Below are 13,177 nucleotides of genomic sequence, written 5' to 3'. Positions count from 1 at the left end.
GATGTTTTTGCTGTCGATGTTTTTCCCATCGATGTTTTTGCCGTCAGTTTTTGGTATCGATGTTTTTGGCATCGATGTTTTTGGTGTCGATGTTTTTGGTGTCGATGTTTTTGCCGTCGATATTTTTGCCGTCAATGTTTTGTACTGTCGAGGTTTTTGCCGTCGATGTTTTTGTCGTCGATGTTTTTACCGTCGATGTTTTTACCGTCGATGTTTTGTACTGTCGATGAAATGTAGGCGAGTTTTTTGTTGTCGATGTTTTTGCGTCGATGTTTTGACATATAACCGTAGGTCACCATATTGACAATTGAATAAGCACAATTGTAGACCATGTGCTCTCGCATTGTCCACGACAACTATAGGGTCATTCATATTCGAAAACTTTCTGCACAGTATTTGCTGATGAATAATGGAGTGTAGGAAACAAATTGCAGAAAGTTTTTTTTCATTTGTAACACAATGCTACAAGTTCATTATCATCTCCAACCATAGCTGAAGATACATCTGTTGTCAAACCCACCATTTTACAATGAGGAAATAAATGTCTTAGTCTGTGAATACACATCCTATCCTGTAGTATACCCTTTCATAGAAATTATCTTCATCAGTGCTTCTTTTCTTTTGAAATCACTAAAAACCATCTTCACAAAAACAGCCAATTGATCAGTATCAACCAGAAACATGAAACATATTGTCGCCGTTCTTATTAATGTAAGCTAGTATGTGCTGAGAATTTATTGCTGTTACTGATGACTGATACTGTAATGTAAGTCTGTAAAGTATATTTTGTGAAACTGTTGAAATTTTTTTTTTTCCTTGACATAATACATTTTGTAGAGCTTTATGTGTTGTAGTGTTTGAAATATTGCATTCAAAATAGCTTGTTTTTAGTGTTTAAGTCCACTTCATGCATAGAAAAGCTAATTGGGACTGGGCCTACAGTTTAAAGTGGGATACAAACCACCATGTACCTCCACCTGCTATCGAACCTGAGATGCCTTGATTACAATGAAAACAAAAATGATTACCTCAGTGGATTGAAATCAGGAAATGTTTATTGTGAAGTGTAACGCTGCATGTCATAATTATTTCAGATCAATTTTTGTCATGCATGATTTTCAAATATCCTGTGAGGACAACATATGAATGATAACAAAATGTGATGAAGGCAACTTTGGAAGATTTTCTTTAGTTTTAAGCCTCTCTAGACAAGAACACTTTCTCAATTATCAATGCACTTTTCCTGTTTTCTTCATTTGCGTCCACATGGCAAAGAAGAATACCTGGCTCGGGCAGATTCAAAATTTCTCGCCATGTCGTATTAGATAGCTGGAATCGGGCTTCCCTGATGGCACAGTAGTAGTGTTGTCACATTGTAATCAAGGTGTCCCAGGTTCGATACCCGGTGGAGCCACATAGTGGTTTGGATCCCATTTAAAATTATATTTCCAGTCTTGATTAGCCTTACTGTGCCATATTGTAAATTTATTTCCTTTAATAGTGAGTAACACGCACAAATCTACAATATGTTATGAATCTCCGTTACTGGGAGAAAAGTGCATACCTTTGAAAGAATGAGGATAATGCTCAATAAAGTGTTGTTTAGGATCGGTTTTCTCAAACAATGTAAAAAGAAGGGCATTTTACCTGGGTTTTTAAAATGGAGGTATCAACCCTTGAGTATTAACGGCAGAGAACATAACAGAGAATTGCAATTTAGAATTTTATGGAATGTATAAAGAAGCGTATGGGCAGCTGGAATGGCTTAATCAAGATTGTTATAGATTACACTTGGAGATAGGGAAACGATTTGATGAAGTAACATGGAAGTGTATCGAGGAACGGCATTTTAGAACGGTAGAAAAAGCTAGTGATAAAGATATATCTTGGTATTTCTTTAAGAAGAAAATTGCAAAATTAGGAATACACAAGATGACAGTTGGGAGAGGGGAAATAAACGAAAGGAAAGAAGAAAATGGTTATAGAACCAATGGTAAAAGTAGGACACAAAAAGAGGAAAAAGACAAGAAACTCAGGTGTAAAAATGGGTTAAAGATAATAGTGTATACCTGATCAGGTCTGATAAAGAAAAGAAAATGGTAATAATGGGGAGAGAGGAATATCATAAGTTAGAAGAAAGCTTCAAAAACAGCGATTACAAAGAGGTTAAGGGAAACCTGATAAATAAAATAAGAAAGGAAGTGAGGAAAGGTATAGAAACTAGTATCACTCTAGGAAGCGGAGAAAAAAAGAAACTTATTAAAGATGTTACAGAGGGCAACATTCCTACTGCTTTTGGTATTCCTAAGACACATAAGACCGGGGTTCCACTTATACCCATAATCCCGACCTACGACTAAAGTATTGGTAAGTAGAATGAAGAAAATTAACAAGGACACACAGTATAGTGTCAAAAACTCTGTTGAGGTTAAGAAATCCATCAAAAGGTTAGAGATCAGGAAGGAAGATATGATTAGTAGCTTTCACGTGATAAATTTGTATCCGGGCGTACCTAGAGAAAAAGCATGAGACTGCCTTCAGAGGTGGTTGTTGGAAAAAGGTTTCTAAATTCTTGCCACTTGGGAATATCTTAGATGGGTCTTCCTTGTAACCGGCTATAATTAATTTTTATGTCAACAATAAGATTTTTAGACAAAAAGAGGGGTTGGCAATGGGCAACCTGGTATCGGGCATTGTGGCTAGCATTTTCATGCATTTTTTTAGAAAAAGCTGCTTTAGAGCAAACAGGATGTAGTTTAGAATATTACGGAAGGTACGTCGACGATATTTTAATAATAGGAAAATAAAAAGAGCTTGATATTGTTTCTGACGAATTAGGAAAGCAGGAAAAAAGGATTGGTTTTACAAGGGAAAACCTCGTCGATGGGAAAATTAATTTTCTAGACCTAAGTATCAAAAAAACAATAAGGGAATAAAAACAGGGGTTTTCCATAAACTGCTAGCTGGTGACTTGTATATCAACAAAAAATCTGAACACACTGGAAGGATTAAGACAAATGTTTTTCTTAATTTTTTCATCAGGGCAGAAAGGCTATGCAACGAAAGAATAGAAAAAGAAAAAGAAATTTCATGGATAACGAAAGTAGGCTTAAAAAACGGGTATACAAATCAAGAAATGAATAAGGTCACTAGAAAAGCATGAAGGATCATAAAAAGGGAGAACACCACACCCTTAATGGGAATTCAAAGGAGGATACAGAGGTAAGGAATTTGATTAATAAGGATCTTTTTGTCGGAATCCCTTATTATAAAGGGCTATCAGAAAAAAATAGAAAAAACTGTAAGAGAATATGGTATAAAATGTGGTGTGAACATTGAAAAACATTTCACTGGATATGAAAAGGGGGAAGGAGCAGGGAATCCCGGAAGAACAAGAAGGAGTCTATAGGATAGAATGCAAATGCTGCAAAGAATACATAGGACAGACTGGAAGAAGCATGCGCATGAGATAGGGCGAGCATGACAAGGATATCGAGGAGGGAGTACCCAAAACAGGTCTCTCTCAACATATTATTGAAAGTGGGCATAAGATTGTAAGAATGAGGACTCATTAGGAAAGATAATAATAAATCAAATAGGAATGTTTATGAAGCCGCATATATTTGCATGGGAAATAGGAATAAACTCAACAGACACAACGGTAATTTAGAGGAAGGATGGATCAGTTTTCTTAAAAAATGGGATAAGGCAGTGAAAACTGACACAAAAATAGGTTTCCATGTTACTTCGGAGGTCATCAAAGCAGCAGAAGAAGAACGAGAATTCACTTTGGACTGGTGACTTAAGAGATAAAGGAGGGGAGGCAGCTTTTTCCTTCCGGTTGAGGTGGAAACTAGGCTGGGCTCATAACGGCCACTTGGGATCCTTTTTTAGTTATTTTAATGTAAGTGTGCAGTATTTTTACGAAGTTTTTAACATGCTGAGATTTTTAAGTTGGAATATGGCAGAGTTTTGTAAGTGTTTTTAACCTTAACCCTTAACCAAATTTTCATTCAACAATTCATTTACGCGGCACTATGCTCTGTGCCGAGAAACATCCATGAACCTGATGAAAGAGGCAGTCTGACCTCCGAAATGTTGTCCTAATAAGACTCCATACTCACTCACGTAAGTAGTTATATTAATCAATACTATGTAACGTATTTATTTCCTTACTGTGCATAAAGTAGACTTAAAACACCAAATCAACTAGATAGCTGCAATCGCAAATTATAGCCAATACTTCAAGAGCTACTGAAAGTGACCCCACAAGCTACCGCTAGCTCGTAATCGATGGTTTGGTGATCCTTGGTCTAGACACTGGTAACAACACATGGCATATGGTTTAAGTTCCTTTGAAATTTCATAACGTGTTTCCGTCCCCTCATAACTATTAATTAGTAGAGGTATTTCAATAATTTCTCTGTCTATATAATATCATGCAGTTCTGAATCTAGGAAGCAATTTAATTTTTTGACTAATTTTTCCATGTGTCAAGAGTATAATGAGGAACTTTACTTATTGTAGGCAAAAATTGTGTTATTTTTTTCCCTTTCAAATATGTAATGTTGCAAAATCTCATCCATGCAATTGTTTTGTTATTTTCCATTGTGCCCTATCATTGAATATTATTTGAAACATTAATGTATGAAATTCTATCTTCAGCATGTTAATAGTGTAGGTAAAGAAATCCAGTTTAAGGAATTTGAAATTTAAAAAAGAAAATTGTTTCACAACAAAAATGATAGTTTAGTCTACAAATTAATTTAGGGAAATATTCCAGACTCCATTTGAGGCAGAAGTTAAAAAAAAAAGTTTGTGATTTAATTACCAGGACCTCCCTGATGGTGTAGTGGTAACATCGTCACCTTGTAATCAAGGGGTCCTGGGTTTGATACCTGCTGGAGGCACATAGTGGTTCGGATCCCACTTTAAACTGTAGGTCCAGTCTTGATTAGCCTATCTGTGCTTATATGTGGATTTAAAAACAAAAATTCAAATTTAAAATATCAGTATTAGCAATTAAATCCAGTAAAAGAAGGAAATATTCAGACTGTGATTATCGGTGGCAACCAACATATGTAATTGATCCATTTTACCAGGGCTGCCAGGTGTGTTATCCCATTTGAGGTAAGATCTTGACATTTGTGACATGATTGAACTTGAAAATCTTGCCAGAAGGAAGTTTTGTATTATGTATGACTGTTAGCAAACTTTGCTCCAAGATTTCTCTGGTGTTGCTTTTCATGTATTACTGTATTGCCAGTTGTGATATTTTTTCAGGGTAACGACCAGTCTGGAAAACCTGGAAAAGTCAGGGAAATTTACAATTTTTCTGGAAAAAAATGTATTTTTGTTTCTGGGCCATACCAAAGCTAGTGACTTGCTACTGGTATTTGAAGATGTGTAAAAGTATCAATTTGAAAAACAAAGTGCAAATATCCATGGATGGACCAGCAGCTAACTGGAAATTTCTCACCATTTTCAGGGAAAACATTGCTATTAATGAGCCAGAAAGTACAACATTGCTGGAAATAGGAAGCTGCCTGCAGACTTCATGTTGTTCATGGTGCTTTCAAAGCATCTTTTCGGAGTTCTGGTTGGAACATAGTGGTATTCTGAAGAGCAGTGTACAATTTATTTAAACATGTTCCAGCTCAGAGAGCAGATTTCATAAGAATTACAGAATGAAAACTTTTTCCAAAAAAGTTTTGTCCAATTCGGTGGTTTGACAATGGAAGTGTGGTGGAATATGCACAGTACTTCTTACCATTTCTGAAAACCTATGCTGACAGTGTTTCTGGTACCAAGGAACAACAAAGGTGTGAAAGCTTTAAAACTATTAAGTCACAAGTGAGGAATCCTCTGTTACCAGTCAGGGTAGCTTTCTTTCAGACTTCTTTCTTGCAGCTGATATAGTACCCTTTCTTGTCAGCTTTCAGTTTCATTCACTAATGGTACCTTTCCTTTATGAACATTTGCTCAAGCTATTGAAATCCATTATGCCCAGGTTTATAAAGAAGTTCATTCTGCTTGAAGCTGTAAGTTCTGGAGATCTTTTGAAATAAATCTAACTTATCCAGAATGTGTGTTTTCTGCAAAAGAAGTTGACATTGGATTTGCAACCCGAGAAACATTTAGATCTGTGAAACTATCTGACGTTCAAGTGTTACATTTTCATGAAGATTATCTGAAAATATTACAATTTTTGTGTAAGAAGATATGTATGACATCATCATTGAAATATAGGCTCACATATGGTGCTGAGCATGTCTCTCCCCTGCATCTGTTTTGGATGAAAAAGTAAATGAAGACCAAGTGGCATTACAAGTCCTAGTTGAAAAGTGCCATTTTTCTGGCCCCGCTGCAGATGATATAAAATGGTTCTATACTGACTTATGTAGTAATGACAGTGTGATTGCAAGAATGAAAAATTTTGACATTGCTGTTGATCGGCTGGATCAGATGTAGATGACAGTTCTTGAAGACTGTAACAACAGTACCTTTATACCGTTTGTCCAGAAGATTTTAATGCTTTAATGCACTTCTGTTGAGTGCAGTTTCTCTGTAAATAAGTAATGCCTTATGGATAATCTTGATGAGGACTCACTTATTGCCCAACGATGTATATATACATGATGCAATTGTAACTTATGGAGGGCTTGAAAAAGTCCCTGTAACAAAATCTTTAATCCAAGCAGCAAGGAATGCAAATGGAAAGTGGAAGGAAGCACTGAAAAGAAAGCATGATGCAACAAAAACTCAGAAGACTCATTTAGAAGAGAGGGAAAGAAGTATGGCAGAACTGAAAGAACTGAGTACAAAGAAAGCTAAAATCCTTGAGAGATCTGCGAAGGAAATCCAAGAATTGGATGAAAAGATGAAAGCATTAAAGAAAATAGTGTAGTTGTGTTTTTTCGAGTAATGTGTTCTTTTGAAACTTTCACATGTTAATGAACGCCAATTCTATATGTTAGAAAAACAGTTCAAGTATTCAAATTGTGCATTTATTTTAAAAGAAGAAGACTATTTTACAAAATTACATTCAGTTTATAAACATGTATATTATTTTTCTTGTGACTACTGACTTGTTATGGAAATAAATTAACTCAAAAAAATTGGTAAAACGATTATTTTGTAATGTGTGGGTGGATCGGATTGGATCGGCTATAAGGGGTGAAGGGAGGCCATCAATAATTTCACATAATGTGATAATGAAAGCTTGCTAGTATATTCGTAAATTCCCATAAATATACAGCTACAAGAGGATAAAGTATGCTTTGTGGTGAAAAGATTAATCTGATGTGCTACAGTTTACGGTTTTAGACTTGAGTGTGACTAAGTGTGAATTTTCATCTAAGTGCTCTGATTTTCTTACATATATCACCTTTGACTGAGTGCCAAAACTTTGGGGTTGGGGCAAGAACAGTTAATTTTTTCTTGGTAGATAAGGGATAGCATTAAGAGACCATACTGGTGGGGCAAAAACTAGGGGGACAATCCCCCCACACACTTCCCTAATCACTGCTACTGTACATACATGTTCATGTACATTAACTGCCCTAATGACTTGGTCTGGAAAATTTTTGTTCTTGGTCTGGAAAACCTGGAAAAGTCAGGAATTTTTTTTCACAAAATAGTACACCCTGTTTTTATTTACATGAGAAGTATGTGAATTTGGACCCTTTTACATGCAGCTTTTTTGTTTTAGGGACCTGTGATCACTGATAATGGTAATTTTATACTTGACTGAAAATTTGCAGTGCCCTTAGATTGGAGTGTTGTAAACACGGATATTAAAATTATCCCAGGTATGTATAATTATGTAGCCCTATCATTCTAGAATATGTTTTTCTCCCTTCAGTGAATAAAAAAATGTCTGTTACAGGCCCGATTAGCCAGCAGCCGAAAACAAAGAATTCAAAATAAGAAAGAAGCAAGCTGCACTGGAAATTGGAGATGACGTGGGCTACGAATAGGGACATTGAATATTGGAACACTGACAGGAAGGGCTGAAGAAATTGTGGATCTAATGGAGAGAAGAGGGATCGTTATCTTTGGAATGAGCAAAATGAAATGGGAAGGAAGAGGAGAAATTAAATTGAGGAAAGACTATAAACTGTACTGGGCAGGTATCGAAGAGGGCAGATGAAGTGGGGTTGGATTTGTTGTCAGAAGTGGAATAAGTGAGGAAGTAGAGAGGGTAAATGACAGAATAATTAAACTAAAAATGAATGTAAGAGGGAAGATAATAGAAATAATTCAAGTGTATGCCCCACAAACAGGATGTACAAGAGGAGAAAGAAGAATTTGAAGATGACTTGGAAGAACATGTAAGAAAGGAATGGCAAATTGTGATGAGTGATTTTAATTCACAAGTAGAAGAGATAGGAAAGTGTATACAGAAGTACTTGGAGCAGATGGATGGAGACAGAGGGATGAAGGAGGCTACTGGACTTTTGTAAGAGAAATGGACTGTTAGTAGATAATAGCTGGTTTTAGAAGAAATATGACAACATACAGTTGGAATCATAAACAAAAGTCTGTAATAGATTATACATTGGTAAACAAGGAAGTAAAGAAGAAATGAACAACATTAAAGTAATACCCAGTGAGAACTTACAGTGACCACAGGCTACTAGTAGGAGATGTGAGGAGATGGAAAATAAAAGATAGAAGGGAGGAACAAGAGAGAAGGATAAGATGATAAAAGAGAAATATCAAGAAATATTGCGAACAAAAGTGCCAAGAGATGAACCCAAAGGAGTAGAAACATAATGGACAAGATTTAAAACAGAATTAGTAGAGGCAGCAGAAAAGGCATGTGGAAGGACAAGCAAGAAAAGAAGAAGAAAGAAACACCATGGTGGAATGAAAGAACTAGAGGGGCAGTGAAAAAAAATGATGCATTTAGAAAAGGGTTTAAAGTAAAATCATAAAATGTAGAAAAAGAATATGTGGAAAAGAAGAAAGAGGCAAGAAAAGTAGTAAAGGAGGAAAGAGGAAAGTGGATGGAAGAATGGGCCAAAGTGTTTGAGGAAGATGTAGATGGGAACAAGAAAATATTGTATGGATTAGTGAGAGAAAGGGGAAGAGAAAGAGGGGACAGCTGTAAGCTAAGGGATGAAAGGGGAAACGTTGTAGAAGAGGATGAAGAAATAAGGAGAATGTGGAGAGAGAAAAAAGGAAATTAACATGAAGTGAAGGAAAAAAAGAGGAAGGAAAAGTGAATCTCACATGGAAGGAAGCTCTGACGAGAATGAGGATAGGTAGAAGACCAAGAGTAGATGAAGTGCCAGTGGAAATGATACTAGGAGCAGTAGTGATTGGTGTGCAGTGGCTGTACAGTGTGTTGAAAACAGTACCACATATGGTGTGAGAGAGAAATGTCAAGAGATTGGACAAAGGGACCAATATTTCCCATATACAAGAAGGGTGACAGAAATGAATGTAAAAACTACAGAGGAATTACACTTATGTGCCACTCAGCAAAGGTGTATGAGAAAATATTAGAGAATAGAATAAGGGAAGTGACAGAGACGGTATGGATTTAGAAAAGGCAGATCAATATTAGATCTGATATTCACTATAAGGCAATTACAGGAAAGGCACTACGAGTATGGAAATGAATTGATATGGCATTTGTAGATATAGAAAAGGTATACGATAGCATTGGCAGAACAAAGAGATTTGGAAGGCTCTAAGAGAGAAAGGAGTCGAGGAAGAGATAGTGTGTAGAGTGCAGAGCACATACAAGACCAATCAGAGCTGTGTGAAGACACCAGTGGGAAGAATGGTTCAGTATTAAGTAATGGACTAGAGCAGGGAAGTGATCTTAACCCACTGCTCTTCATAATTACAATGAATGCAATTAACAAAGAGGTGGGGAAGAAGATAGGAGAGGAAGAGATGAAGGCCCTGTTGTTTGCTGATCACTTAGTAATATGGGGGAACAGGGAAGAAGTAGTACAGGGACAGCTTGATGGAATGAGGAAATCAGAAGAGCAGGAATGAAATTCAGTGCAGAAAAGAGTGAGGTGCTAATAATAACAAGAAACAGAGCCAGAAATGAACCAAGCATAAAGATGGACATGGAAGAGTTGAGGGTAGTGAAGAGCTTCAAATATCTAGGAAGCATAATTGAGAGAAGTGGAAGAATAGATGAGGGGGTAAACAGAAGAGATCAAATGGGTGGTGGACTATATCAAAGCATTCAAAGATTAGTATGGAACAGGGATGTACCTATGAAATGCAAGAAGGTAATATACAACAACATACTATGTGCCAGTAATTATGTAAGGAACAGAGACTTATACAATGACAGGGAGAGACAAAAGAAAGATGCAGGTAGTGGATATGAAATATTTAACAAGTATATTGGGGAAGACTTGAAGGGATAGAATAAGGAATGAGGATACCCGACAGACAGTAGGTGTGGTGAAGCTTCAGGACAGGATATATCAGGCGCAGATGAGATGGTTCAGACACATGAAGAGGATGGATGCAGAAAGACTACTAGTAAGAGCTTACAATACACAAGGAGTGGGAATAAGGCCAGGGGGGAGGCCCAAGATGTCAGTGGAAAGAGCAGATAATGGAGAGTGTTAGGAGAAGAGGACAAGATTGGAACACCATGGAAAGGGAGGAGTAGTGGAAGACCAGGAAAAAAGGCGAGGCTCGACTTCTATGCCAACCCAGCCAGAGGCAGAAAAGGGCGAAGGATGGTGGTAAACATTTCTATAAGCCTTACATATTTGTTTTGGATTTACCATGTTATGTCAAATTCAGCTATTTAAAAACTATATCTTTGTAGCAATCAAACTCTTGATTGCTCTGTTTTGACACCTTGTCACATGTCTCTGCAAGTGCTACTTAAAGAATGAAATGCAATGTTGTTTAAAATAAATGCACATCAACAAGGGGCTAGACAATTTAATAATAAGTTAAATATTCAAGTGAAAAGTATGGCCTGGCCTCGAAAGAGCTGTTACACCACAGTTTAGTTTAGTGTGATTTGTAAATTTTACTATAAATGTTAATAGAATGCATGACTATGTACTGTAAACCCAAACTATACATTAACTTATGGCAAACTTCAAAAATTGTAAATGTTATCCTAAATTTCATATGAAAACTGCACTGATTATGCAAAATAAACGTATCCCTTCTAATAGCACATTTATGTAGTTACCAGAGTATTAAGTTTATTCCTGTGCAAAAGAGTCCATTTTTACTTATTAAATATTTACAGCAGAATTAATAAATTTTCCATGAATTGCATATTTCACAGGATAATTCAAACTTTAGAAAGTGTCACATCGGTAAATTAACTCTAAATTTCGTGTTTAAGAATCTATTTTTTCATTACCAAACAGGGCAGGAAAATGTACCTCACACCTTTCACAAATATGGAAAATGAACATTACAGTATGTTATTTCACATTTTGGGTTTTTGTCAAAAACTAAATATGCATGCCTCTACCTATAGCTGCTGTTTTTTGACTATCGAGACTAGAGTTGGCTACTATTTCTTTGAACTAGGAACCCAATTGTCCTCGCTGTAAGTCTTGTGTTGTGTGTGATTTCATCCTTATCTAAATGTACACAAGACATACAAAACACGTAGGTTCAAATTGTAACAACATAACTTCAATTCCTGGAAGCCATTCACGTACATGTAACACAATACCATGACAACCAATAAATAACGTGCTATAAATACAACATTTATTCTTCCTGCATTTGTCTCTCATCTCCTCCTAGAGTCTTCTCTTTTTGTTTTAATTGCTGGTCTACCCATATCTATCTGGAGGTCTTCTAAGTCTGTTCGATCTTCTGAGTGCTGCATGCCCAGCATTTGCATTTGGTTCGTTTTCGTTATCTATTCCCTCTGCATTCTCAAGCTGACCTGCTGGTGTCGATTCAAGTTTTGGATCAGGTAGATCTGTTGATGAGGGGTTTGGTCCACACTCACGTTTTCATAGCCACCTGACATATATCACACATGTTTATCCAACCAACAATTGAACTTTATATATTAGACCATTCCTGCTATATGCTTCAGTGAATTTACCTTTGAGGTCTGCACCCAGACTCGATCATTAGCAAGATAATATAATTTTGTCAAGTCCCTTCCTGTCTACTCAGCCATGCCGTGGTCGAAGAAATGGTGGGCAACAAGCACTTACATGTAGTTTTGTACAGTACTTACAGGAAACTATTGTACAATTATTGTAAACAATACACAATCCATTCAATCTTGGTTTCTTACCATAGAAATTCATCAAGCCGACACATTTTCTGTTGCACAAACCTATGCTTGAATGATGATCATCGCGTACTCTTTGTGACATCTTCATCCATGCTTCTTCTCACAGAGAATCGCCAACAACATCCTACCGAAGGCGCCATAGATGTAAGCCTTGTGTTGTGTGTAATTACATCCTTATCTTACGTAGGTTCAAATTGTAACAACATAACTTTAACGCCTGGAACCCATTCACATACATGTAAAACAATACCATGACAACCAATAAATAACATGCTCTAAATACAAATTATTCTTCTTCTTCCTGTCATGTGTCTATCACTTGCAATGCTAGCTAGAATCAACAAAAAAATGTTTTGGCTCCTACCAGGCATTAATCACAGGGCTGCATGGGAGAAAGTCAACACTACTGAGGAACTGATTTACAAATCATAAGTCTACTACCCTATCTCTTATCTGCTTGCTTATTTTCCAGGTGTCATTGAGACTGGTCTGTTTGCCAACATGATTACTAAAGGTTGCTTTGGCATGGAGGATGGAAGCATAAAGGAGAAGCAACCATAAGTATTAGCCACACCATTGAAGCAACTATGCTGGTTGCATTTTAAATGTGACAAATGCATGAGAGACTGTTATCATATTTTGTAATATTCTTATGAATTGTGCATGTTCACATATGAATATCATTATTATTATTTTTTTATAATGTTCTTGTTTAGAATGTAACTTGACTGTCAAGTTACTTTTAAGTGACTTTTAAGCATCTAAGGCCAAGAATGTAGTGGTAAAAGTATTTGTTACCAAGGTTACAGTTGTACACTGGTTTTCGAACCATACATATGATGTTCATCTGTCATTGTACTTAAGTTCATTCACAGTAATGATCATCAATTGTTCTACTTACTGTCT

At 36.4% G+C, this 13,177-nt stretch overlaps 1 protein-coding gene across 1 annotated transcript in view; it reads left to right on the top strand.

Annotated features, from left to right (window-relative positions):
- The window catches only part of LOC146004188 (ribose-5-phosphate isomerase-like), a 59,422-nt gene extending 46,590 nt beyond the window's left edge, over window positions 1–12,832 (top strand). The window contains 2 exon segments of the mRNA XM_083142857.1: window positions 7,712–7,811; window positions 12,744–12,832. Coding sequence (XP_082998983.1) covers window positions 7,712–7,811; window positions 12,744–12,832 — 189 coding nt within the window.
- Window positions 12,833–13,177: the final 345 nt, after the last annotated feature.

The sequence above is a fragment of the Lepisma saccharinum genome, chromosome 21, assembly GCF_977018435.1.
Source record: "Lepisma saccharinum chromosome 21, izLepSacc3.1, whole genome shotgun sequence".
NCBI lineage: Eukaryota > Metazoa > Arthropoda > Insecta > Zygentoma > Lepismatidae > Lepisma > Lepisma saccharinum.
Note: the sequence above shows the minus strand (reverse complement) of the source record. Positions and strands in the feature narration are given on the sequence as shown.